Below are 27,996 nucleotides of genomic sequence, written 5' to 3'. Positions count from 1 at the left end.
TTTCCACTCCAACTGTTGCATGAAATCACAAGAGGAGACAGAGGTCATCCAGAGGACAGGAGAAGTATGGTTAGAATTGTTGTGGAGGCCATGCAAGTTCACTGCAGAAACCCTAAATGTGCATCTTGTGAAGAAGTTGCTAAAATCATTGTAAACAGATACCCTCAAACATTTGCAGATTTTACTGAAAAGGGAGAAAGACTGGGTTGTGGACATTATTCACTACTAAGAAGCATCAAATCTAGAGTTGAACATGTTAATCAAGATAATGCAACACATAGACTTCGTCAAACAAAGAGAACCAGGAATGAGGAAGATTGCAGTCCCAACAGTAATGCAACCCCACCTAAAAAAGTGAGATGCCTTGTTGATAGCTATGGTTTTATTAATTGGCAGCCAGTTGAACTTCCTGAAGGGGAAACGCCAGCTTCTTTAGAGGAAAAGAAACACATCTTGTTTACAATTTTTAATTCACAAGGCCCTGGAGCTGTGGAGAGACCTGATGTGGATGACTTCATGTGCCTCACATATATTTCAGCTTATCAACAGTTGTCTCTCACCTTCAGTAGCTGAAATTCAGGAGCAGTGGCTATTCTTGTTTACTGGGAAAGGTCTTTCGAACCACTTTTACAAACTCACAGGCATCGATATCAGTGAGCGCTTAGGTCAGGCCCTCATAACCAAAGGCAGAAGGATTATTAACTATTTCTCCAGCCAGAAGCTCAAATAGAAACTTGTTATAAGGACACTCATCCAGCAGATAGAAAGTGAGGGAGTTTTGACCAACAACAAGGTTGGCATAGCAGCCATACTTCTCATGGTGAAGTATGACAAGGAAGACGAAGACTCCCTCTTTGTCTTAGCAGATGTAAACTTTTTTCATACAGCTCTAGGTTTAATGCTGTTGCTTGCTGTCCTGTTTTTTTTTTTTTTTTTGTTACATAAAATGTCCTGGTCCTTTTTCTGGCAGGAAACTACCAGGATGTCTCTTGAATCAGAGAGCAACCTGCCAATCACCCCTAAGTCATTTTTTAAATAGAACTGATTAGACCATATTACAAATTCTGTTTGGCACAGAAGCTTTTCATGGACACAGGTATCCAGTCTCTGTTTTGTTAGCTCAAATTTCTGTAATTTCCTTTATAAACCAAGGTTGTTGGACATGTGTCTCAGTGAATCCAGCTAAGTAACAATATCAAATTTCACATTACATATTACTGATCAACATGGTAGTCTAGCTACACCAACAGCAGAAATACTGAAGTCAATACTGTAAAGTTCAACAGCAGCACAAACTATAAACTCCAAAATAATCATACAGTTGATTCATCTCCGGTAATTTAATTGGGCTGAGTCTTTGTTAGGTGTGTTTAATGTGCAGAATAATTCCCAATTATGTGCAATTATAATATGTTAAAACGGACTTATGTACATAAGGTCACTGATAATTAACTGTACGTAGCTATTTGCTTTACGACTATCTAGACAGTGTGAAGAAGTGAAGTATTGAAATTATTTTATGTTGCATAATGACAATGTTGCCCCTATGCATTTAAGGACAAAATTTAATGACTGCCACCTGCTGGATGGTGAGTGCAGAGGGGCGTGTAATTGTTGAGCTTGACAGAGAGAACACCTTTGCTGATGCGATGTCAGTCTTCTTTGGTTCATTCTATGTATTGAACCTGGAATACCAGGAGTCAGTGTGTGCAACATTGGAACTAATTCAGAGGTATGTTTGAACAGTTAGCTAATAGTGATAGATGATGAGTAAATTATCCCTAAGTAACTCAACTTATTTCAAATCTCAACTTACTGTATGTTGCTATTTATTATGGCATGTTTTAAGGTTTTTTTGTAAGGATAAATCCTGAAGAGGGAACAAAATGTACCTCCAAGGTTGGGACAAGCAGAAAGACTGGGACCACTGTGAAGCGAAAGGTTGTTCACATTAACCCTCATGTCACAACTTTCCTCCAGCGGCTTACTGAATTTGAGTGGAAAACTTCAAATTAGATAACTGTTGTTGCCATTTATAGTGAATTTCTTATATAATTTAAGTGAACAATGTGTTGTTACCTGTGTCTCCACAGACGATCCATGGCCCATGCTTTCTGGACATTTACACGAGTCGAACAACAATGAAGACAAGCTCTCTCGCCATCTTGCAAGAAGCTGTCTCTGTCCAATAGGTTTTTTTTCCCTTCTTTTACCCGTTTGTTAAAAATTATTTCAGCTACTTACACTTTAATTGTCACATGTATTGGCTCACCCTACAAATCAATGAACTCAGTCCACAAAGCAAGGTCAAGGTTCAGTGCAGGTCAGTCAAGTTCCTTCACACCACACACGCTCATCCATGTCCTTGTTGACCCTGCTTTGTGCATTGATTTGGTGGTGTGAGCCAGTATTTTGGACAGTGTATATAAAGGCAGAAGTGTGGGGCTTGATATTATATTCATTACAATTTAGTTTATTTGTATGGTGCCAACTTCACATTGTAGGTTTAAGACCCTACAAAATATAACTAAGAAAACCCAACACTTGAACATATGTTGTCTGCCATGATATGGATATGACATAATATCGTTATTGTTTGTATTTTAACTCAAAAGTACAGTTTTTAAATTTAAAGCTGCTGAAACAAGAAAATAATAAAAAAAATCTATCTGATCGAGAAATCACTCATCTTTGGAAAAGAGAGTTTATTACAGAGAAATGTCTCTTTCCAAAATAAAAGCTATACTATACGCTTCTTCTGGGCTATATTCTCTGCAGCATATTAAACATATCAGGTCCCCATAAGGAGAATCATGTGCTAACGGCTGTCTAAATTACTCGGATAAAGTTTGTAGCATGCGTGCGTGTTGTTTTTGTCTGCTTCCTGTCTTTGCACTAGGATGATGTTGGCGTAAATGTGCAATCATACTCGTTGTGTTCCCACTAGTGCTGTCAGCGTTAATCTCGTTAAAATGAATGATCGATCTGAATGAGGGTGGGGGAGGTTCAATTTCGGGTAGCGTTGAGGCAATTGTCATGTTGCAACGAGCTTCTGTCTCGCTAGCTTTTTTCATTAACAAGACTGGCTACGGATACCGACTACGGAACGGAGCAGTTGTCAGCCACCTCCTGTACATGGATGACATCAAGCTGTATGCCAAGAGTGAACGAGACATCGATTCACTGATCCACACTACCAGACTATACAGCAATGACATTGGAATGTCGTTCGGACTGGAGAAGTGTAGTCGGATGGTAACAAAGAGAGGGAAGGTAGTCAGAACTGAGGGGATTGAACTACCAGAAGGCAACATTGCAGACATAGAGGACAGTTACAAGTACCTGGGGATCCCGCAGGCGAATGGGAACCATGAAGAGGCCGCTAGAAAGGCTGCAACCACCAAGTACCTGCAGAGGGTCAGGCAAGTCCTGAGGAGTCAGCTGAATGGTAAGAACAAGATCCGGGCCATCAACACGTACGCCCTGCCCGTGATCAGGTACCCTGCTGGGGTAATAGGCTGGCCAAAGGAGGAGATAGAAGCCACTGACATAAAGACAAGAAAGCTCCTTACCATGCATGGAGGGTTTCACCCCAAGTCCAGCACCCTGAGGCTGTACGCTAAGCGGAAGGAAGGGGGCCGGGGACTGGTGAGTGTCAGCACCACAGTCCAGGATGAAACAATGAACATCCAAGAATACATTGGGAAGATGGCCCCAACTGACCGAGTGCTCAGTGAATACCTCAGGCAGCAGAAACCCAAGAAAGAGGAGGGAGACGAGGAACCATCATGGAAGGACAGGCCCCTGCACGGTATGTACCACCGGCAGATAGAGGAGGTGGCTGATATCCAGAAATCCTACCAGTGGCTGGACAAAGCTGGACTGAAAGACAGCACAGAGGCACTAATCATGGCAGCACAAGAACAAGCTCTGAGTACAAGATCCATAGAGGCTGGGGTCTATCACACCAGGCAAGACCCCAGGTGCAGGCTGTGTAAAGATGCCCCTGAGACAATCCAGCACATAACAGCAGGGTGCAAGATGCTAGCAGGCAAGGCATACATGGAACGCCATAACCAAGTGGCCGGCATAGTGTACAGGAACATCTGTGCTGAGTATAACCTGGAAGTCCCGAGGTCAAAATGGGAGATGCCCCCAAGGGTGGTGGAGAATAACCGAGCTAAGATCCTGTGGGACTTCCAGATACAGACGGACAAAATGGTGGTGGCTAACCAACCGGACATAGTGGTGGTAGACAAACAGAAGAAGACGGCCGTAGTGATCGATGTAGCGGTTCCGAATGACAGCAATATCAGGAAGAAGGAACACGAGAAGCTGGAGAAATACCAAGGGCTCAGAGAAGAGCTCGAGAGGATGTGGAGGGTGAAGGTAACGGTGGTCCCCGTGGTAATCGGAGCACTAGGTGCGGTGACCCCCAAGCTAGGCGAGTGGCTCCAGCAGATCCCGGGAATAACATCGGAGATCTCTGTCCAGAAGAGCGCAGTCCTGGGAACAGCTAAGATACTGCGCAGGACCCTCAAGCTCCCAGGCCTCTGGTAGAGGACCCGAGCTTGAAGGATATATATATATATATATATATATATATATATATATATATATATATATATATATATATATATATATATATATATATATATATATATATATATAATAAATGATACATTTATACAATACAATTTTTTTTGGAACCCTCCAGTCTCTTACAGTATGTTACTGTTTCCTGAAATTATGGTAAATTACGACCTGTTAAACAGTAAATGACCGCCTGTAGGAACACGGTATCCTCTAGCAGAGATGAATATTTTTGGCACTGATGATGCGTGATAACGGTAAGTTACTGGTAAATATCTTGCAGTTTATTACCTTGCAGCGGGCTTACAGTGACATACCATGAATAAACGGTAGTATACCAATTTCTTAATCACAGTATGATGTTACTTTGTTGACGTAATTTACGACATAACGACATAACGACATAACGACATAACGGCGTCACTCGCCAGTGAGATACTGTAAAAAAAGCTACGGTGCGTTACCATAATTTGTCCAGGAGTATTATACCACAACAGCAAAAAGCGGTATCATCCTGCAGAACGGTAAGCTACCGTAACACGGCGTCACGGTATGACGCTGGCAACAGTGACGCCAGTATGTTACCGTAAAGTGGAAACAAAAAGTCTAACAGTGTACAGTGTGCTGGAATTCCTCCACAATGATGTGAGAGAATGATAAAGCCTTCTAAATAAAGACTAAAAGACCTTGCAGTATAATTAAAACGTCATTACCAGTGAAACATTAAAGCAGCGGTCCCCAACCCCCGGGCCTCGGACCGGTACCGGTCTGTGAGTCGTTTGGTACCGGGCCACGAGAGTTGAGGCTCATGTGTGAAATGTATGGTTTTCAGGGTTTTTATCGGTTTTCAGCGTTATTTTGTTATCGTTTTTATCGTTTACTCGGTTTTCCTGGGTCTTTTCACGTGTGTTATGAATAAATTTTCTTTTTTTCGGTACCGGTACTAGTTTTATTTTGTTGTATTTATCCGCGACACCTTAAAGGCCGGTCCATGAAAATATTGTCGGGCATAAACCGGTCCTTGGTGCAAATAAGGTTGGGGACCGCTGCATTAAAGAGAAACCAGATTAACCAGATCATAAAAACACTGTTATTAGAACTGTAAATCAGATGAAATTAACGATTGTAGATTTTTTCAGTTTTTTTCACAACTGAATGTTGGTCAAATTCATATGTTTGTGTAAGACAATGTGGGATGTGTTTAAGCGTTATCATTAGAGAGAGCAGATCTGGAATTGGGGTTTAGCTTTAAACAAACACAAACTATATTGGTTGAAGTTTGGAATTGTTATTGATGAATTAATATGCTGTAATTTATCTGAAAGCAACATTCCCAAATTCTTAATGTATATCCTTTTTTTTTTTTTTTTTTTTTTTTTTTTTTTTTAAATGACATCAGAAACAGCAGTATGCGACATTACGTGATGGCAGAGCTTCAGTTCATCCTTTGTCATTTTTTTTTTTTTTTTTTTTTTTTTTAAATAAATAGGACAGGGGGAATGAATGAGAGAAAGAGGGGGAGAGAAAGAAGGAAAACCAAAGGGGAGAAGAGACGGTGAGAAGGGGGGGGAAGAGAGAGAAAAAAAAAAAGAACTCCTGGGTCACCTGTATGGAGAAAAAAAAAAACAAACAAAAAAAAACAAACAGAGGAGACAGCAAACAACAAAGAGCAACATAATAATAGAGAAAACAAAGCACCATCACAATAAACTAGCTAGTCATAGATATCAATATTTACTAAATAATAAACGATATTGTGCAGCACGCAAGATAGACAGCGCACAGTGTGCTTTGAGGTAGCAGCCAAGAAAGCTTTAGTCCGCGTCTGTGAATACCCATGTGTCTTAATGTATATCCAAAATGGAAATTGTTTTTATCGTCTCATGAAACTCCTGTGTTACCTTTTTTCTGGAACAACTACTACTTCACCTGTTCTTTTGTCTACTTTGAAAATCTTTTTTCAAACACCCCTTTTTCTGCTACGTTCTTTGTTAAACGTGTGTTCACCTCAATGAAACTAAAGTCTTTTAAAAACAGTGTTTTATGGTTTGATAATGTAAACTAACCTCTTGCCAGTTGGGCTGGTCAGTGACGTTACAAGGGTCCAGAGTACAACAGGATATTGGGACATTTCCCCCCCAGTCTGCCACACCGTGGACTCCACAGCACTTAAACTGTACAAAACACAACACTCGGGTTCAGTGGAGTAAACATGTCTGCTATCTGAGCAGGGAAAGGCACAAAATGATTTCCTATTCTGTTTATATCCAGTTCCATATATTTATTCTTTAACTCAATATTCATAGTATTACATTTAATGCTACAAGTTTCTACTTCAATGAGCCTGTTTTTCTGAGTTTGATGATTCAGTGTTAATATGAGCAGTGTTTAGCTTTAAATGGTGGAGCAGGACATGCATGATTAATCTGACAGAGGAAAGCAGCTTATCATTTACCAGATACTGGATGGCATCAAAGTCATCTTTGAGTGTCTGATTTTCTCCTGGACCCGATATCTTGTAGACCTCCAAGCTGTGCATCAGATCTTTCTCAAAGTATGTGCCAATCTGCATGACAGAAAGGAAGCGAAAGAACAGAAATATACTGGAGCCTACTGGACATGAACAAAAACAGTGTTTAGATACAAGTGGGGATAAATAGCAGTACCAAATCAAACCAAACAAGCAAAAAAGTCAAAAAATGCGAGAACATATGCCGTAAGTCTGGAGAATGAACTTAGCTCCTTGGTTAATTAGTATGTCCATCCACATAGAAACTAAGTATACAACACTTCAGTATGTGATGGACTCTTTCTTCAGCTTTTCCAATATTGTAATAACAGGCCAATCAATGTGTTTGAGATGTGGCACTTAACAGATTCTCAATCTAAGAAATAATTCCACAACAGTAAAGTATGCCCTTGTTTTGAAGTAGTAAACTTTGAAACTTTATTTTTTCATTTCCAACTTTAAGCATACAGTTTTTATGTTTTGGTGGCTGTTAAAATTAAAGTTATATTTAAATAAATTGTACAAAATACCTGACCAAACCTGAAGACCCAGTGGCAATATTTGCTTTGGATAGGACTTTAATTCAGTCCAGTTCCATGTTGTCCTGTTTACTACACTATAAGTAGCAGCAGTGCAGCTGGAGGAAGCTAACAGCACTTAGTTTTTCATGAGTGCAATGCTAACAGCTTGTCTTTTTGTATATTGTGCTTTATGCTTAACTACAAATGCGGTGAAGTGAGCTGACACAGCTAACTCACCCTATTACTTTCTGTTACTTGTGTCTCTTAATACTTGCCGGGAAGCTTTTGTTCCACTTAAGGTAACACTATGTGACAATAAGTAGAATAGGTGGTTCCGATTATGTAGCACAGGTGGTTTTATCAATGGCTTCTCCAGTCTGCAAACCCTAAACTGTCCCTTATGCTTCACTGGCATGTAAATATGTGCAAAATAGATTTTAAAAAGAGCTTACAAGTGTGTGAATGATTGAATCTGGCTCGTAGTGTAACAACACTCTAAGACATTTATGAGACTAAACAATTTAATAGAATTCACACCTAGTTTTGACGTCAGCACTGGATGTGGGCATCATGGTAACTTGGCATTAAAGGGGTAATCATCATGGCACAAAAAACAACCACTCAATAGGCCATGTGAACTTGCTAGCAGCATGAACCAAGCTAGACAGCTTATAGAGGTGAATAAAGTGCATAGATTTTCTTTATTATGGTTCTGTTGCCATTATTTGATACATTTTATGCTACAAATTTTGTCAAAATATCAAACCCGATATTGTGCTACACATAAAGTAATCATTCTTTTCCTCTGGTTTTGGTTTCACAACTGGAAAAAATTGGATTGGTGTACTTCTAATAGAAACCTTTAAATAACCTGGTATATGTATACACATATGGATACAGATAGTGACTGTCCTACCTCTCTGTTGTAGACAAAAAACACACAGGCCATGGCCAGCTCCACAGATATCAGGAAGGACAGCAGGACATAAAACTGTGTGGGTGAAAATGGGACACCACATGACTACATTTGCATCTTCTCAGCTAATTTCAGTGTACTGTATTTGCATTCATTCAAACTAAATGCAAAGCTCATTAAAAGCATAGTTATGCTAATTTAATAATGGATTGTATTTATATAGCGCTTTTCAGTGCCCTCAAAGCGCTGTACAATTCCACTATTCATTCACTCTCACGTTCACACACTTGTGGAGGCAACTACAGTTGCCCTGGGGCAGACTGACAGAAGCAAGGCTGCCATGTCACGCCATCGGCCCCTCTGGCCAACACCAGTAGGCGGAGTGTCTTGCTCAAGGACACAACGACCGAGACTGTCCGAGCCGGGGCTTGAACCGGCAACCTTCCGGTTACAAGACGAACTGCCAACTCTTTGAGCCACGATCGCCTACTATAAAGTTTATCATTATTTTATAGTAACTCATTAAAAATCTCTGGGCGACATTGAGTCACTGCTTCATACTCACGCTTATGAGCATGCAGCGGTTCTCCCTCATGCCTCCAACCACTCCCAAGTAGCACACACAGGTGGCAATGGTACCAGTGACCACCAGAGTGTTGGCAGGGTAGACTGGCCAGAAGGAGGTGACTAGAGAGGCAAACCTGGAGTGCATCATCATGAATTCACCAAAGGCCACCACAAAGGCGTTGCTTAGCTTCACCATAGCAAACAAACACACATACACACATAAATAGGACAAGAGACATGTCACATTATTATTCTGAATTTGAGTCTATGTGGGTTTGCCTATATGGACTAAAACTGAATTTACACTCAAAATCAAGAAAGTTTGGATTTTAATTTAGTCTCCCAAATAAAAAAAACAGCAGACGTCTGATGTTAGACAGAATCGTCAACTTATGACACACTGACTCACATCTAGAGCGAAGTAAACACTATATATGCAACTAGGAAAATGATACACTTCTCACAGCTTGTATTTATTTCTATTTATTTATGAAATGTTGCCTAGAGCCTTATTTTTGATTTTCTTTATATACAGAAAGTAATTTCCATCATAAACTAAACAAAATGGTGCATTAACATTTACAAGACATGAAACGCTGTGTTTGGCCCCGAGACCCACCATAAAATACTGAACATGTTGTAAAGACAAATAAGAAGACTGACAACTGATTTATGGAAGTAGCTAAGGAGATATTTACATAAGACACACACTACTGTACAATTTAAGCTGCTTGTATTCAGTATACTAATTTATATGTCTTTGCATAGTGTATTTTTACTTTTTGTTTTTTTTTGTTTGTTTAGTTTTTGTCTAGATTAACATTGCACATAATTCATAATAAGCTTGTACAGACTAACCCAGTTAATCTTTTTTTTTTTTTTTTTCTAGAATTAAAATGAAACACTGGAGCATTATGGGTGCATTACAGAGGTCCCTCGCTACACGCGGTTCACCTTTCTCGGTCTCGCTGTTTCGCGGATTTTTTTGTGCAATTTTGCATGCTTTTTTTTTTTTTTTTTTTTTTTTTACAGCGTATTGTGTTCTGCGTTCTGATTGGCTGTAAACCAATCGATCTCATGCCGTGTCTCCTGTACAGTACAGAATGCGTTCAGCTTGTCAAATTTACCTAAATCTTCGATCGCTAGCAGTGTGACTCTGAAGTACTGTACTGTATGTTTGTTTGCAAGTTTTCTTCAACAAACACAAAAATATCGACGAAACGTTTTGCACCGTCAAAGGCATCTGCAGGTGCCTTTGGTTTCATTCTATAATACTGGACTTCTTTTTATACGAAGGTTTGAACTTTTAGAGTGTTTAAACCATTGAGAAAAGTGGGGAAATGTTCGAGCCTCTCGGAGAAAAGTGTATAAAGTGTGTAGTAATGGGGTTTTACAGCCATAAAACATCTATAATAATTGTTGTTGTTTTTTTAAAATTAGATACCTCGCGGATTTCGCCTATTGTGGGTTATTTACTACCGTGATAAACGAGGGACCACTTTATTTCCATCACAAGTAAAAACTTTGAACGTTTGATCGGAGCCTAAAATGGTACTTTAATCCCCTCTTGTGGTCAAACGTAATCAAGTGCATGCCTGTGGAAATTAAATGGTGCTCCTGACTGATAACAATTGCAAATGAATGCGTAATGTTCAAGAACTGTGGCACCACATTTACAAGTAGAAGGTAGTTCCAGCTGCTCCCTTATTTCCCAAGGGCTGGTCACAGCAGCTGGATATGCATGTTGATGTGGCACAGATTTTACCCCGAATGCCCTTCCTGACACAACACTCCCCCATTTTGTTGGACAAGGTAGGCAACTACTATCTGTCTATCTATCTATAACTATTTACCATAATGTGTATCTATAAATGTGTATACTGTAAGTGTGCTATGTCATCTGACTGGAACTGGTAATTCACAGTTACAAGACAACCCATGTTTTCTGTAGTCTGGGTGGGTCTCTTACCCCAACGTACCTACCCAGCAGAGGAAGTGCAGAGCTGTCACCAGAGATTTCAGGCAGTTCACACAGGCGCTAGTCATCCTTACTGATAATCTTCCTCTGTCAGAGTTTGTCACATTTATTACCATAAAATACAAAATGACACTTTAGATTAGTCTCACTAATGGGCTTAAATGTTTGAGACATAATACTGCTATAGACAGTTACTGTTTACAGTACACTTTTGTTTGATGTGACAACACTGACCCTTAAGTCACAATGGACACCTGTGCTCTGTTTAGGCTCCTGTTAATCATTGTTATCTGCTCTTATCTCCACATTAACCATTTGTTGCAAGTTTGTATCTAAATGGGATTGTGTGACAGCAGCTCACAGCACAGCACAAAACCTTCACTTGTAACCAAATTTCCATATCTTGTGCTTCCTAATTTATTACAAACATGTAAATAAATTCAAATGAAATGATAAATTCAGACACTAATTTTGTGGTTGAGATAACAAACCAATTGAATAATCTAAGGACCTACCTTGACTAATCTGTATCCAGCAATATCTCTGTGACAGACGTGTGTGAGCAGTAGCCCAGCGTTGCTTCTCTCATTGCCAGGGTTAACTAACAATAAGGAGGAAGGAAAACTAACTAAAAGGGTGTGGAAGGGCAGTTGACATACTGGGTGTATCTACCCAGTATGTTTAGTAACAACATTAAAGAGGAGGGGCATTCACGCCTGGCAAGAGAGAGGTCTGTAATAAAATACATTTTGAAAAAATAACAAAACTGTTGAAAGACAGTTGAATTTACTTTGAAAAACACTAACCATATCACAGTCTCAGGTGAAGCAGATTTTCATCAATGACCTCTTGAATTTGCTGGACTCATTTTTTGCTTAGAGGAAAATCCATGGCAATATGCCATCACTTTGCTTCACTGCAGAAATGCAATTAGTCAGAGGCTAAAATTGGATTTTCCAGGTAGGAGATCGATGAAATCTATTGTAGCAGATTCTTTTTCGTTTAGTCTGCAATCAGGTGGCTTGTGCGCTTGATGACATTTAATGCTCCCTGTGGACTTATTCAGTTGACTTCAACAATAAATAATTAAGATGCTACATAAATGATCAGAATTACTTTCCAACCCCTAGTCAGTATAAATAAATAAATGCGATTGGAAAACTTGTACAGTAAGCAGATGGGACAGTGAGGTGATCATCTTGCATGATACTGCTGTGGATCTATAATATGTTATACAGTGTTGGGTCTGCGCTTCCACAGGCCCCGCTGGTTTAGAAACTTATTCCTGTTAACGAAACAAGGAAGCAAGACAAACAGCTTTAACCGGTTTTTACTTGCTAGCAAGGGAGGCTGGTCGGAACCAGGCTCTAGGAGCTAAACGCTCCTCACTTGTCTCCTAGCCAACTTCAAATAAACAGCCTTCCTTGCCGCCTTTTATTGAAAACAGTTACAGTACACATAAGCACCACACATTGTAAAAAACCCCTATGGTTCTAAGAGATAAGGTACTGTGAGTGTGTGAGTGGGGGTGCTTTTTTGTGTGACCTCCTGCCCACAAAAGGGTCATAAAGGCAGGAAGCTTACTAAACAACAAAACAGAACCCTCACATAGGATGTCCCATAATAAACCACTACAGCCTCCCCCACCGTTCAACAGTCTGGGGAGGTCAACAGAAACAAATGTCTTTGATCCTATAGTTTGAACCAAGACTTACAAATTTAAGTAACACAATGACAACATTTAACAATTTGACTCCAACATACAGTACAGATACAATACAGGAACGTTCAGTTTTTTGTCCTAAAACATTCATTATGGTATTTTCACTTCTATTTGTTGCCCACCATGTTTGTAGTGTAACTAATATTTCCTGATTGATAAGTCAGGATGTCAAGTATCATTTCAAAAATGTGAACAAATGTTTTTTTGTTTTTGTTTTACAATACTTTTAAGTCACCTTGTCTAAAATGTACATGACTAAAAGTAAAATTGAATACTGTATCATGTTGTATTCAGGAAGACAAAAGCTCATCAGTGTTTGCTGAGGCCTTAACTGAAATGACATCAAGGGTTAAATGGCTTAAACCATCTCCATCCTTCCCCGCTGGCCATTAGAAAGAACACAGGCTTAAGAGATTTCAGCACTTCCATCTTCACGTTCACCTGGGAACTTTCATCTTTTTACACGGTCTTGATAAAACTTTTAATAATAATAATAATAATAATAATAATGGATTGCATTTATATAGCGCTTTTCGAGGCCCTCAAAGCGCTTTACAATTCCACTATTCATTCACTCTCACATTCACACACTGGTGGAGGCAAGCTACAGTTGTAGCCACAGCTACCCTGGGGCAGACTGATAGAAGCGAGGCTGCCATATCGCGCCATCGGCCCCTCTGGTCAAAATCTAAACCTTTTAACCTTAAACATACAGTGTGGAGGGCTTGTGATAACTGTGAAGATGCAGACTGCATCTGAACACCTCGAGCCTCATCCTACACTTCCTTGTAGGTCACTAGTTTAAGTGATTATAAACCAATTAATCACACATCGGCAGTTGAATGGCCCCCCAAATTCTCCCGATCTGACCCCCTTAGACTTTTATCTTTGGAGTCATCTGAAGGCAATTGTCTATGGTGTGAAGATACGAGATGTGCAGCAACTGAAACTACGGCTACTGGATGCCTGTGCTGGCATTTCTCCTGCTATCAGTGTGTGAAGAGTGGGAGAAGAGGGCTGCATTGACAATCCAACACAATGGGCAGCACATTAAACACATTTTATAAGTGGTCAGAAACTTGTAAATAACTTATGAAAGAATAAAGTTACGTTGAAACCAAGCACACCATTGTTTTTCTCGTGACATTACCAATAAGTTTGATGCGTCACATGGCCCTCTTCCTATTGAAAAAACAAAAGTTGCATCCAAGATGGCCAACTTCTAAATGGCCACCATGGTCACCACCCATCTTGAGGAGTTTGCCCCCTCAACATATACTAATGTGCCACAAACAGGACTTTAATATCACCAACCATTCCCATTTTATTACGGTGTATCCATATAAATGGCCCACCCTGTAGTTCAATTTCTTGAATACACAAGGCACTGTACATGAAAAACGTTTGCAGAGAAAACTAAAAACAACACCACAACGGAAAAAAATAAACAAACTTTTATTGAAGAAGAATAATCACACACAAACAAGATTTACACACATTTTTCAGACAAGGGTTGAGCTTTCTTTTTCTTTAATTTGATAATAAGCTGAACAGTATTATTAAAAAAATCCCTAAATGGCTGATTTCCCCAGTGACAGCACACGCTGAATGACACAAAAATGAAACGCCTACATTGAAAAAAGAAAAAAAAAAGAAAAAAAAAAACAAATCTGTAGCTTTTTTTTTTTAAAGGGCTGGAAACTGATTTTAATTAGAGTGAAGTACTGATTGATATTGCTTCAAAAATCTATGAAACTGTCCACAAAGCTCCAATGAACTAAACACTGAAGTGCTTTTTGGGCAAATGTCTTCCTGAATGATTAGTCTGTTATTGAATGGATGAAATGAATTAAGGCTGTCATTATATCAGAGTTTTATTTGTACTATTATTGCTGTGTAAAAAAAAAAAAAATCAAATCAAATTAAAAAAAAAAAAAAACAAAAATTGATAATTGAAAAAAAAAAAACCTTGCATCAATGCTGGTAGCAAAATTCTTCTATAACTTTATCTAGTGCGTGCTGTTTTTTTGGTAAGCTATTAAACTATTAGCTATTAAAAGTGAAGCTATTAAACTCAAATTACAAGTACATGGAAGTGGTGAGAACCCAAAACTGCACAACAGCAAACAAAGACATGAATTACAATTTTTCTTTTAACAAATATTATAGGCGCATTGCTAATACAATATTAAGATCTCGCTTTTAAATATCCCAATTATCATTCATTCATTGATGCTGTCGTGACCACAAATATTGATATATCTACAGATTTTCCTGATATACTTCTAACAGATTTTAACCATTAAAATTCTTATTATTATAGTCTATTATAGTTTTTATTAGCAATGTCAATATGAATGACATTTTTCTATAAGCATAAAAAAGTAAAATTACAAGTGCATAGAAGTGGTCAGAGACGACCAATTTTTAGGACTTTTATTACCAATATCAATATTGATATCAAAATCTAACACCCCAATATATATATATATATATATATATATATATATATATATATATATATATATATATATATATATATTTCTCCTTTTCCAAGGAACAAAACACAATGAGATTTCCCTAATCTTGGTTTTGAGTAGTTATTTCATTTACACATTTGTGCTACTCCTGAGTATTATCAACTTGTTAAAATCTGTCAGGCTCACAATTATTGATGATATCATGTGATATTGACTGTGCACTTTCTTAATATCACACTTAACATTTTGTGTTTTGCTGTACCCCCCAATATTGATACATTGGCTGGTTGTCTTTATATACTGACTATTCACATTTATCACAATAATGATAATACTGCAAAATCTAAAGAAATTTTGAAATGATTGCATCACTTTGCTCACCGAGTTGTCTCTAATAGTTATTGTCAGTGCATGGTTATTGAATGAATGGCACATCAGTGCTTCTTTAACCAGTGAGGTGTGAGCTCTACATCCATGCTGGAGAGTTTCATGATATTTGAGGTTTTACTGAGTACTCGAGGTTTCTTCATAGACACAATAAAGCTTGACATCATTTTTTGTTTTTCTTCCTCTTGGTTTGAGTGATCAGTTTAATCAAACTCACATGACTACATGATGCAGCATATGGCTGTTAATGTAAGTGTGTACAGAGCAAAACATCAATTGCTACCAAGTTACTGGTTGGTGGAAGAACTAAAAACATCAGTGCTCCACAAAGAGTGACACTGACAAACTGTTCTCAGATAAACTCTTAAATCAGCTTATCATTTCTGAGACCTGTTTGTAACGTCAGAGTGTAGATCAAGCCATGGAAGTGATGTCAAACAGAAAATAAATGTTGAGCTCAAACTTGCAGAGAGGATCAAAATGAGAGTTTGCCTGTAATGGTCCTAGTGAGGCACTTTATTCAGCACTGGTAACGCAACTATTCTTTTACACATAGCATTGAGCTCACGTATCAGCAATATTTATATAAATATTTTCACTTGTTGAATAAATGCTGGATTGCTGTATAAAGTTATCTCAAATAAAATGACAGTCCAGTTTTTTTTTTCTTTAGTGCAGCAAAAAGTATAAAAAGATTCACAGGCTCACTGGTCTTCACAGCAGCTACAAGTCAAATTAGAGTGGTGCTCTCTGCACATCACAGAGCCATGTGCATGAGGCATTTACAGTGGGTGCATTAACATGAACTGTAGAATCAACCAGGCAAGAAAGTTCCGCACCTGTTTGTTCATTAAATCTACTCTGGAATTAAATCGTTACCATCAGTTGTAATTGTCGTGTATTGTTGGCTGAAGAGAACAAAGAACAACAGTCAAAGATGAACTACTCTCCCACACATTCATTGATGGGCATGCCACATAAGTTGTTGCTCTCGGTGCAGCCACCATACTGTTCAGGTCTTAGCCAGGTCTTATAATGCATGAAGATCTACGGAGAGAGAAGTTCTTCAAATATTAAAAACAATCAGACCTCACTGAACGTTTATATGAGACGAGGCTTAGTGCATCCTAACCTATTTCTATAATATAATGTTTAACATGAATATTTTGATAGTCTACTGTGAACCCTGTTGGAAATATAAATTCAGCTGTCTCGTTTGGGAATCGTCACACAAAACAAGTGCATCTGAATAATGCTACGTAGCTCTAACTATTGTAATTCAGGTATACATTTAAGGGTAGCTGTTGCAGTATGGTACATTAGTGACGCAACTGATAATTTATGACTACTTAACACATCACCAATTGGGAACGAGGCCCTGATTAGGGGATGTTTTTAAGCATAAAGTTCATCTCACAACAAGTAGTCCCTGCTGGCCCAGGGATCAGTAAACTCACAATGGCCTTTGTGGTAGTCACACAAAAAGACGAAACACCTTTAAGTGGCCATATGGCACTTAATTGTGTATTTTCCGACTGCTTGTGAGCAGTTGTTGGCAGTCACTGAAATCGACTGAGGGATGAGTAACCACCAGTCTCCACCAAAAAGTGTGTGTTCCATGACTGGTTGGCAAGTGATTGCCCGAGGTTGCTAGTGTGAAGTTGGTATAATGCTGCTACATTAAAAGACTGTTTGCTAGCAGGTTGGCATGGTCACCAGCAGCTTGTGCCTGGATAACAAATTGCCTACAAACACAAAGTACATGTCAAGCAGAAGTGAACCTGAAGGGTCAACACAAACTAAAAACATTTGCCTTCAAAGTAAAAATTGTGCCTTGCTCTTGTAACCAACACATTTCAAACGGCACAACTTTTACTCTGATTTGTGTTGCATTTTTTTCTTCCCAAAGTTTCACTACAGGTCAGAGAGTAATGATAATGTTAGCATACTCCAACCACAGCGATCAAAAGGTGGTTTTTGGTGCAACTTCTTTGTGATGATTTCACCCAGCAACAGCAGCAACCACTTGCCAACAGGCCCTCTGTAGAGATGTGCTTGATCTATGACGAATCATTTTAAGCTAACTTTTTAAAATGTTAATGGAAGCTAACATTGTCATTCAGAATTTAAAAGTCTGATTAATCATCCGGGACATACCAGTGGCAGAATATGTGCACATATCTATGCCACTCTGCTAGCTACCTACAAAACAGCATTTCTATAGTGGGCAAGCTAACAAACAGGCCCAAGTCCCATCTGATTTGTGAAAGTTGCAGGTAAGTCACAGATATAATGAAAAGTCATAAGGAAAATATTGATGTACAAATAAGCATTTTAAGGGTCACGTATTTAGAAAATAAAATAAACACAGGATTATTAGTAAAGTTAGTGAATTGCCAACAAAAAATTTAAATGACAATGAAAGAAGCGCCCAACTTCGCTACCATGACTTCTACCCACTCTGCGCTGGCTCAGGTCCGCAGAGATACCCCAAACTCCAAAATTGTGTAACATAATGTCAGCAAACTCAGCATCTGATTTAGTGACTCATTCTGTTGTTTTTCTTACTTCCTGCTGGTAGAAACAGTGCCTCAGTTAGTGCAGATAAAAAGTCCCACCATGCTTCAAGTTTAGATGAACATATTTTTAAAATGATTTTGCTTCACTATAGCAAGCAGAGCTTTATCTCATCAATCTTCCAGAAATCTTAAATATTTTAAACCACAGCTCATGTATTCATTTGTTCTCATAGCTCTATGCTTCAAACCCACTAAAGTTCAGTTTGTTCGATTTGTGTCATTGAGTCTTTGCATGTTTGTTCATTAAAACACATTCTGCGGACTGGCTGATCTTTCCTCAGTAAAAGCGTTTGCGTTTGTTTTCCTTCCAGCGCCCGTAAACTATTAGCCCTACCACTCCCAGCACGACCAGGCCCACGACTGTGAAGAGAAGGGTGAAGAACAGCTGGACTCCACTCATCCCTTCCTCCTCCACTTCCACTGCAAAGTAAAAGCAAAAAATATTAGAAAAAAAAAAAAATGGCTGAAGTTTCAGCCCTCTGTTCTCCCAGCTGTAAACATGAACAAATAATATCAATTAGATATACTACATGTATGAGATGTGCCCACATACTGGATTCATGTCTGCCAGCATCAGCCTCATCCATTTACTTGAGCCTTTTATCATCATGCGGGAAGCAGTATAGTATAGTATAGTGGCAGACTATACTATACTCATCTGCTCTGTTACATCAACTTTGTGCTCAGCATGCAAAAAATGCTGAGTACAAAACTGTTCAGTTAAATGCAAGTGTACAATCATGCTTCTTTTTTTTTTTTAAGCTTAGAGCTTCACAGATTACACAGAGGGAGACGTGGCAACAATCTAAAAAGACAAGACTTTGTGGGGAAAGAATAAACTTGATTTTGATTTCTTCGTCTTCTGTTTCTCTGCTTAAGCAGTTCAGGAGAATACTGCAGTGGCCACCTCTGCAGTTATGGTGAGCATGAAAACCAGTGGGAGTGCAATGATGCTATTGGTGGTGTAGGGCCTGGTAATACTGGGCCCTCAAGACTTCACACTAGCTGCAACCCCGCCCTGAGTAATGGTGCCGATACGGTGCAGCGCTGAGAAGGATGACTTCAGGTTGATGATGATCGTGCTGCATTTACCTTGAAACTGCTCCATGTTGTCAACTCTGGGGATGGTGACTACTTCCCCTTCTTCCGCTTCCTGTGGAGTCCTCTCGACTGTAAGCTCATACAGCTTCATGGAGATGATGTCATGGTTATCTAGAAGAACACACCCGTAATTAACATCTTAAGCAACAGCTGACTTCATTTTAAAACCTGAGCTGTTAGGAAGTTGATGTTTAACCCTTTAAGACCTACCATAAAACTAAGTCCGCCAGAGCTTATATTATATTTTTTTACATGCTGTGGAGCCATTTTTGGGAGCATTTCAAGTTGCTATACATCAATACAACCATTATAGCCCATATTTTAATAATATGTATGCATTAAGTGCATAGTAATTACATAAATTACAAAAAAGTGCAACAAACTACAAAAAAAATTGAAAATCGTTTTTGCTTTTTTAACATATATTTCTAGTTAGAGAAATTTAAGAGGCTTATCCCTCAAAACTGTAAATACAAAAAAGTTGCACAAAATAGTTTCCCATCACAGGAAATTTATTTTGAGTGTCTTCATAGTTTTATTTTTGAAATACACCAATTTTTATATACTGCACGAAAAACGAAAATAAACATTATACTGCAAATTTGCAAAAAAGCAGCATATGCATCAAAATTAACTATTTCCAGCAGTGCAATATGAGTCCTAAGCATCCCAGAAACGACACAGAAAGTCATAAAGTCAAAGATAACTTTTAAAAACACCAGTATAGGCTCATGAGGCCCTCATGGTAAAAAAAAAAACTACATTTCCGCGAAAATGACGTCACTTCCGGTTTCGGGCAGGTAATGGTGGACATGCAAAAGTTCGCACTGACGTCTATTCCAACGTAGGAAGTGTTATGAACAGCTGATCGGATCGGCAAAGCATGTTTCTGGAATATTATGTTTTTGTTGCTGCAAGCGCTTTTTATGCAGTTTTTGCAAAGCTATATGTGGAAGGAAACTGTGACCTAGGACAAGCTGATGGCATAAGATGTAAGTACAACTCCTCCGGTTTCATATGCAAAAAAAATTATTGCGCTAGCTTACGTGGTTGCAGTGCTACCCAGATTTAAAAATAGTTACGCAAAACAGAGCGTGCCCGCTCTGACCGGCTTTAAAGGGTTAATTCATCTAGTTTGGATGCCATGTTTATAATCCAATCTTTTTATAGATCTTTTTATAGCTTCACTTTGTAATATATCCTGTGGTCAAAGCATTATTCTGAGATTTCATACCTGACAGGTCTCCCGTGGCAGAGGAGGCACCTAAGAAGTAGCCTGTAGGTAGCCGCACTCCTGTAATGTCAGCACATTCTCTCCATTCCTGCTTACCATCAACATCCACCATGAGCTAAGGGCAGAGGAACAAATGGTTTGAATAAACCAATCAACATTCTACTTTTCATGCCTCATTGTACTACTCAGTTTTAATTTCATTACACAAGAATGTCACCTTTAAGGACAAGTGACACCCTGAAACAGGTCCTGCAGATAATGAGCCATACCGTCAGTTGATTTTTGGAGTATCTAACGAGGAAAAAGTTGTCGTAGACCGAGTTGCGTGCCATAGCTGTGCATCCTCCAAGCTCTGTGGACCGACCGTCACGATCGTGGTCATACGACAGGGTGCCATTCCCCAGCATCACAGATATGTAAGGGAATGTCCTCTGTGAAGAAGACAGAGGAGTCACAACTTCATCAGCAGGAACCACAAACACCATTCCACAGGTAGTTCATTTCACAGAGACATGAAACAGCACTACTGAACAGTTTGATGTTATATTGCATAAAGCTTTTCTTAGTAAAGGGGGGGGGGGACAAAAACACTGGACACTGGTTAGCCAGAGAAAATTAACTCTAAAATCTGAGCTGTTCACTGTTGTAAGTTGAAATAGTTGAATCCAATTTTATTTATAAAGCACTTTAAAATACCCAGCACAGGAACAAAGTGCTATACAGAAAACAAGTTAAAACAATAGAATAACAGAAAACAGCAAAAATAAATAAATAAAACACATAATACATAAATTAAAACAGCCCTATATTAAAACAAAAACAAGATAAAACAGCATCGAATCACCTAAAAACAACTGAAATAAAAATAAAAACCAACATCTCACGTGGTATCAAAGGCCAGGGTAAAGAGGTGGGTTTTCAAGAGTGACTTAAAAACAGATAAAGAACTGGCCTGTCTAATCTCTAAAGGAAGCTCGTTCCACAGTTTTGGAGATGCTACAGCAAAAGCACGATCTCCTCTAAGTTTATGCCCAGTCCTGGGTACAATCAGGAGCAGCTGATCAGCTGACCTGAGAGAGCGGGTGGGTGTATAAGGCTGTAGCAGCTCAGAGAGATAAGATGGGGCTAGGCCATGGAGAGCTTTAAAAGCAAATAAAAGAATTTTAAAATGAATCCTAAAAGAAATGGGCAGCCAGTGAAGTGAAGCTAAAATAGGGGAAATGTGCTCAAACTTTCGAGTGCCAGTTAAAAGACGAGCTGCGGCATTTTGCACCCCCTGTAGATGACTAATATATGATGCACTGACCCCAATATAAAGTGCATTACAGTAATCCAGTCGAGTCAGCCTGAAAACTGCAGTTCTACTGCTGCTTCACCTTAAAACATTAGCACTACCAGGGTATGAGCATCCTGATGATTAATGTTAATAATTCAAACTTCACCAGGACTGCTACTTGTCTTTTTTCTGGCCAGGTTCGTTGTCAGTCAGTATAAGTTTACATTATTAGCAACAGTACATGTTTGCATGTCAGATTGGCTGAAATTCAGTCATCAAAAAGAAACATTGTGTGTATGTTGTGTGGGTTTCCACATGACAACAAAGTCTTGATTTAAACTCAGGCTTTTAAAAAAAAACAACAACAAAAGCTACAGACTGTCACTTACATCATGGGTCTTATCATCATTGGGGTAAGTGTCCACAAATATTCCAAGTCCAGAGAAATGGTTCATGTTGCCAAATACAGGGCCTGCAAACAGAGGTATACCACAGAAATAATAAAGCTGAAACATAGCAATTAATATAATTTGATTTGGGACTAAATTTCAGTCTTAAGTTTTCTCCAACAGAGTTTCTTTGTGTTTTCAGCACTTTGGAGGAAAAAATGTAATCAGACAAACTAGTACATGCAGGAAGTTAATTAAAATAAATAAATAAATAAAAAATTTTCACGTGAAACGATTGTATTATCCTAATCCCACCCAAATGCTCTAAAGCTCACTATCATATCATTGGGGGTGTGGCAACTAGTCCACACACACCGTGATAAAGAGTCACTCGATGATGACAGCTGTCTTTACATGTAGACAGAAACATTTGTACCACAAACTGTGGAAGAATAACTCCATTTGGAAGTTTCCTTTAAAAACTAAGACCAGCGCAGCATAGGTTGTCTTTATTTAAATACAGTAGCAACAAAAATGTAACAAACTTAAAAGCATAAAAAAATAGATGATAATGACTGAATAATTCTCTTTAGCCAGGCGCACAACACACTGCTTAAAAAATGTAATTAAAGGAACACTTAGAAAACACATCAGTTCTCAATGAGGAAAAAAGTTGGATAGCTACACTGACATGGACTGGGTAATGTGATAGAAATGAAAAGCATCAACTTACAGAGGGCTTGATTAAAAAACACCTTGAAAATCAAAGTTTAAAAAAAAAAAAGATGCAGCAGGATAGCGCATTCTGTTGAGATTTCATTGAAGCAACTCAAAATGGTACTTTTCTGGCCCCAACATGCTTGTACACATGTGTGACAACATCAGGGGATGCTCCTAATGAGACAAGAGATTGTGTTCGGGGGATAGGATCTCATCCTAGATCTGGACCAGGGCATAACTGAGGAGGAACCAAGGATCCACTGCACCAGTCTGACAATAGGTCCAAGGATGTTTTGGCACAAAACACAAGTTTTTGGTCTCCACCTGTAAAGCCATTCCTGTTTTGTCTCAGTGATGAGAGAATGAGAGGCACGGTACACCCTGGAAACGTTGCCAATCTGATGCAGGGCTAACACAGAGAGACAGACAACGATTCACACTCACATTCACACCTATGGACAATTTAGAATCACCAGTTAACCTAACCCCACTAACTGCATGTCGACTGTGGGACAAAGTTGGAGTACCTAGAAAGAACCCATGCAAACTCGCACAAAAAGGACCCGGTTAGATGATGAGATTGAACCCAGGACCTTCTGGCTGTCAGGCAACAGTGCTAACCACTGCATTTGCCTGCTGTTAATTTCATTAACACCAAAACCTTTAACCTAACAAATAACCCCTCTGCTAACCAACCGGATCACTATCTCATTAGTTTAATTGGCTTAATGTTCTAAATCTAAAATTGTTTCTTTATTTTTTTTGAGCAGTGTAATACTACAGGTAACTTACCTAATTGGATTAAAAACAAACAATAAAACAAAACAAACAAAAGAAAAGTAACTAAAATGTGTTTTTGAAACAATGAATGAACATGTAAAGTTTTGTAAGCAGTGTTTCCTGCAGCTGAAAATTGAGACTGTTTATTCTGTTTGCTTTCCCTGGTATCACAAGTCACTGTGCACAGGATGTGCTAATAAAATGATATCTTATCATGTGACTGAGAAAAAAAATGACAAGCTCATTAGGATAAACTGTTCACTTTGAGGGCTATTCAATTATAAAATTGCAAATACGATGCTGAAACACATTTAGCATTAACCTACCATTTTTCATGCGATCTCTGGTTAACCAGATGGCCAGTCCATCACCATTCAGGTTCTTCTTCCCTTGGCCATGGACTTTAAATTGTACTCTCAGCTCCCAATCTTGCAGAAGCAAAGGCTGAAAAGCAATAGCAATAAAGAAAAGCAGGTTATTCTTACACTCAGCAATGTGTAGCATGCACTTGTCATCAGATATGAGTGACATATCATCCTTTTGAAACAGACTGATTTGTATCATTTATATTTTATTTATAAAATGCTGCATAACATTCATTGTTAAACCAAAGCCATATAAAGTAGGGTTTTTAGTTTAAAGCAGGAAGTGAGGGAAATTGTGGTTTGCTGGGTAAGAATGCATTGCATATTGCAAGCCTGATAATGCAGGCTGTCCCATTTGACTTACAATTCGGCTCCACACAGCTCCCTGCCTGCTCTGCAGGTCTGGGGTTAGCCTCACATGGTCAGGCGTCACCATGGCAGTGCCCATCAGATCCCACTGTGAGGAGCTAGAGAAACCCAAGCCTGCAAAACAACAGTAGTAACACTTCTGCATTCACAGCAAGCCACACCAAAGTTTACCATTGTTTTTCTTAGAAATCTTCTTTTACCATTTACGTTGCGTTTCGTCTTTTGTTGTAACATTCAGTTTATGTATACATTTTATTGACTACAAATATTTCCTTTTCAGTGGCTCCTGTACTGTACTGTTTATTTTTATTACTATAAATCATAGGTGTCAAACTCTGGCCCGCGGGCCAAATTTGTCCCGCAGTCTAATTACATTTGGCCCGCGAAGCCATACCAAATTACTATTAGAGCTGGCCTACTGGTATTATACAGCTAATATATATGTTGTTTAGTATTAAGCTTTGCTTGTTCCATATTCAGTTTTTCAGCAAAACGTGTTTGAGTCCATAAGAAAAGATTCATTCTTATATCTGGAGGAATAAATATATTTCAATAAATATTAACGTTAGCCCGCGACTTTGTTCCAGTTTTGAATTTTGGCCCACTGTGTATTTGAGTTTGACACCCCTGCTATAAATCAAGGGTCTTTATTAGAGTATGACTTGAAAAGTTCAAAATAGATATTAGAATACAATAGCCCTTTATTTTCATTGTACTTATATAACGATATTGTGGGTTCTTCACCTGACTGTTGTGCAAGAAATATAAATAACAAGACAGATAAAAAAAACACACTGTATTATATCACACGATAAAATGCCTGTGCAAAGTGGCAGGAGTGTACTGCAAAAGACTTTAATGAAGTGCAATAGTGGCCCAACAGTACAACAACCCTACTAAGGAAGCTTACTCACAGTTTCATTAAATACACTTATTACGTGTGGTCAACTTCAGTACACACAAAACTGCTTCAGTACGTTTTAAAAAAAAAAAAAAACTCCCTTATTATTGTTATGACTTTTTAGATTTAGTTTTAATTAACGAAAACTGTTTTTTTTTTTAATCGTTCTTTGTTCTGATGTATTCTTTATAAGCCCGACCCCATTTTCTAGTTATCAGTTTTTGTTTCTAATTACTTTGAATTAACTAATATACGCTAATATGAAAAGTGGCCATGAAGGTTACTCAAACTGCTCTTTGTTGAGACAATGAAAAACTAATCTTTCATAATGGAGAGCGTTACGGGCTTAATTTCCTGAATTTTATTGTTGTTTTTTGCTAGAGTTCCTCACCGTAATCAGACAGGTTTGCTCTGCTGATTAAAGCTAACTGTAGGTAGGCTAGTCTTCATTAGCATTATGGACTAGCCAATAGTTAGTGGTGTGTTAACAACAGTTATTATCCCGCTTGCTGTAACGCTACCCACGATCTGTAACGACAGAGAGGCACAAAGTTCTTCTTAGTTAATTATTATCCTCCGCCACACAATTCTATCCAAGAAAAAAATGAATTTAAGCCAAAGCCTACCTTTCGGTGACAAACTGTCTACTGTCAACGTTTATGTTAGTTGCCAATGTTAGCTGACATTGGCGGTAACGTAATTCTAGTTTAACATTAAACTCACCGCGGTACGGCTTCACAAGAGAATATTCCCGCTTCAGAAACTCCTCCATAAAGTCCCCGTCGTCTGCCAGCGACTGGCTCGTCAAGTAACAAATAGTAATAAGTAGCCATGTTAACTCACGGAGGTTCCTAAAGTGAAACACTGAATTTAAAAAACAGAAACTTCTCAGTGGAGCCAGATTTGATTTGGCAACGGAGGAAACCATCTTTACAGCCCGACTACACACATGTCACGTGGTTTCAAGAAAAATGTTCTTCTTCCCTTCTGGGGTTTAGTGGAGACACTCATCCGTGGGGTTGGCATTACTGCCATCTTCTGGATATAGTAGTAGCGTCTGAAAATCATCAAATTCTCCCCAATAGACTAGCTCTCGCGATTTTATAGCAGCATCTATCCGAAAAGAATGGGTTGTGAGATCTTTTTCTTCTTTGATCATCCTCGTCTGTCTCATCCTATCCCTTACAGACTCTCCTGTCACACCAACCATCTGCATGCCCTCCTCTGTGGTCTTCCTTCATTTATGGCAAGACAGATAAGGTGAGAAACATTATTTTAGTCTCTTAATCACACAGAGGCAGTCCACCAAATCATCAAGCGCTTAAAATAGTATTATTCAATACACAAACTAAAAAAAATCACGCTGCCACTCCATAGACCTGTACACAGAGCAAACTGTAATAGCATTGTTTTATTTATTTATTTTTAAATATTTTTTATATATTTATTTTGAATGCATCCTCATAACTCAACTAGAAACTAGAAAATAACAAAAACATAATCATATAAAAATTATTATAGGAGTAAGTGGGGGATCCACAGTCAACAACAGTACAGCATACTGCTTAGTTATGTGAAATCATCACCAATCAATGTGAGGAAAACACATTATTACAGTAAATGAAATACATAAAGTGATCCATGTCAGTTTACAGCAATATCCAAACTGAATACAGTGTGCTGCTGCACATAGACAGGTAAGATCATTTTCACTTGCTGTCACCTGAATCTGGAGCTGTACAGTAAACAAACACTGAAGCCCAATTCAATAATAATAACACACATCGTCTCCTTGGCTGGCAACTCCCGATATCCCAGCAGACTACTGGACCAGATGGCTAAAACTAGCTAATAATCTCTGATGATTTAAGCTTCATTAGCCAATGCTATTTAGAGAACAAATAAAAATAAGCAGACACTTTATAAGAATAAATATTACATTTGAAGATAATTCTAGAAAATAATACAAAAATGCGCTGTTATTGATACTATTAATAGTTATTTTTAAGGATGCTCTGATAAAATTTGGGGTCACTTGAGCACCCTCAAAAAGGGTCAAAACTCACCTATGTAGCTCCATGTTCAACATCTTTTCTTCAATATATTTCTGCACATGCACAAACCATCTCACACTTGTTTCTCTAACTTTGTCTCCAAACCACTTAACCTCAGATGTCCTTCTGATGAGCTGATTTCTAATCTTCTCCCTCCTGGTCAGACCTAGCAAAAATCTTCAAACAGTGTACCTGATAATGTTGCAGCTTATACTATAAAGGCGCTGTGGTGGATAGAGGGCTGCTGTTGTATTTAACAGTTTTTCAACATTAGAAAGCATGACTTGATGTTAAATAGGTACCACATTATGTCTAAAATATTTTCTTTTTCTAGACTACTACTCTTTACAGGGTTGTTTGAGTTCATTAAGGCTTGAGGACATTTGTTTATGTGCCACATTATTTCAACTAGGTAGAGGTCTGGATTTGGCTGGGCCATAATAGCACCTTTTTTCTTTTTCAGCCATGGTGTAGAATGGCTGTTTCTCTGTTTGTCTGTTTGGGATTATTTTCCTGTCCTAATTTCAGCTGTCTTCAGCTGCCTGACAGATGGC

General features: G+C 38.6%; 2 protein-coding genes and 1 pseudogene across 6 annotated transcripts in view; 1 reads left to right on the top strand and 2 right to left on the bottom strand.

The window, feature by feature from the left end:
• The window catches only part of LOC101467428 (leukocyte surface antigen CD53), a 28,536-nt gene extending 16,839 nt beyond the window's left edge, over nt 1-11,697 (bottom strand). For 2 of the 3 annotated variants that reach the window (XR_013101104.1, XM_004565817.3), the window contains exons 1-6: nt 11,600-11,697; nt 11,090-11,171; nt 9,105-9,293; nt 8,540-8,614; nt 7,049-7,159; nt 6,660-6,767 (exon numbers count right to left, since the gene is read on the bottom strand). Coding sequence is in view for 2 of the 3 variants with exons in the window: in XM_004565817.3 (XP_004565874.2) it covers nt 6,660-6,767; nt 7,049-7,159; nt 8,540-8,614; nt 9,105-9,293; nt 11,090-11,152 (546 nt within the window). In the remaining variant the exon portion in view is untranslated. Of the gene's footprint in view, nt 1-6,659; nt 6,768-7,048; nt 7,160-8,539; nt 8,615-9,104; nt 9,294-11,085; nt 11,172-11,599 lie in introns of all 3 variants that reach the window. The other variant, XM_076890669.1, reaches the window with a different exon arrangement.
• LOC106676649 (uncharacterized) lies at nt 67-2,016 on the top strand (annotated as a pseudogene).
• A 2,549-nt stretch (nt 11,698-14,246) lies between the features above and the next one.
• Nucleotides 14,247-26,467, bottom strand: LOC101466934 (VIP36-like protein). Of its 3 annotated transcripts, none has more exons than XM_004565816.3 (8): nt 26,112-26,467; nt 24,483-24,601; nt 24,080-24,197; nt 22,254-22,336; nt 20,858-21,019; nt 20,589-20,703; nt 19,346-19,465; nt 14,247-18,673 (listed from the first exon to the last, which is right to left on the bottom strand). In XM_004565816.3, the coding sequence occupies exons 1-8, from the start codon at nt 26,314-26,316 to the stop codon at nt 18,531-18,533; spliced, it is 1,065 nt and encodes a 354-aa protein (XP_004565873.1). In that variant the 5' UTR covers nt 26,317-26,467; the 3' UTR covers nt 14,247-18,530. The 3 variants fall into 3 exon arrangements, with proteins under 3 accessions (XP_004565873.1, XP_076746783.1, XP_076746782.1); XM_076890668.1 differs by lacking the exon at nt 26,112-26,467 and adding an exon at nt 26,015-26,034; XM_076890667.1 differs by lacking the exon at nt 26,112-26,467 and adding an exon at nt 25,780-25,943.
• Nucleotides 26,468-27,996: the final 1,529 nt, after the last annotated feature.

This window comes from Maylandia zebra, linkage group LG12 (genome assembly GCF_041146795.1).
Source record: "Maylandia zebra isolate NMK-2024a linkage group LG12, Mzebra_GT3a, whole genome shotgun sequence".
Taxonomy (NCBI): domain Eukaryota; kingdom Metazoa; phylum Chordata; class Actinopteri; order Cichliformes; family Cichlidae; genus Maylandia; species Maylandia zebra.
This window is presented reverse-complemented; position numbering and strand designations above follow the sequence as displayed.

What these genes read in the sequence shown, in the direction of transcription:
- LOC101466934 (XM_004565816.3), bottom strand. Translation starts at nt 26,316, where the DNA reads ATGGTTTCCTCCGTTGCCAAATCAAATCTGGCTCCACTGAGAAGTTTC. An exon ending in GAGCTGTGTGGAGCCGAATT is followed by an intron (nt 24,198 to 24,482) that starts GTAAGTCAAATG and finishes ATTGCTTTTCAG; the next exon opens with CCTTTGCTTCTGCAAGATTG. An exon ending in ACTCCAAAAATCAACTGACG is followed by an intron (nt 20,704 to 20,857) that starts GTATGGCTCATT and finishes CTCTGCCCTTAG; the next exon opens with CTCATGGTGGATGTTGATGG.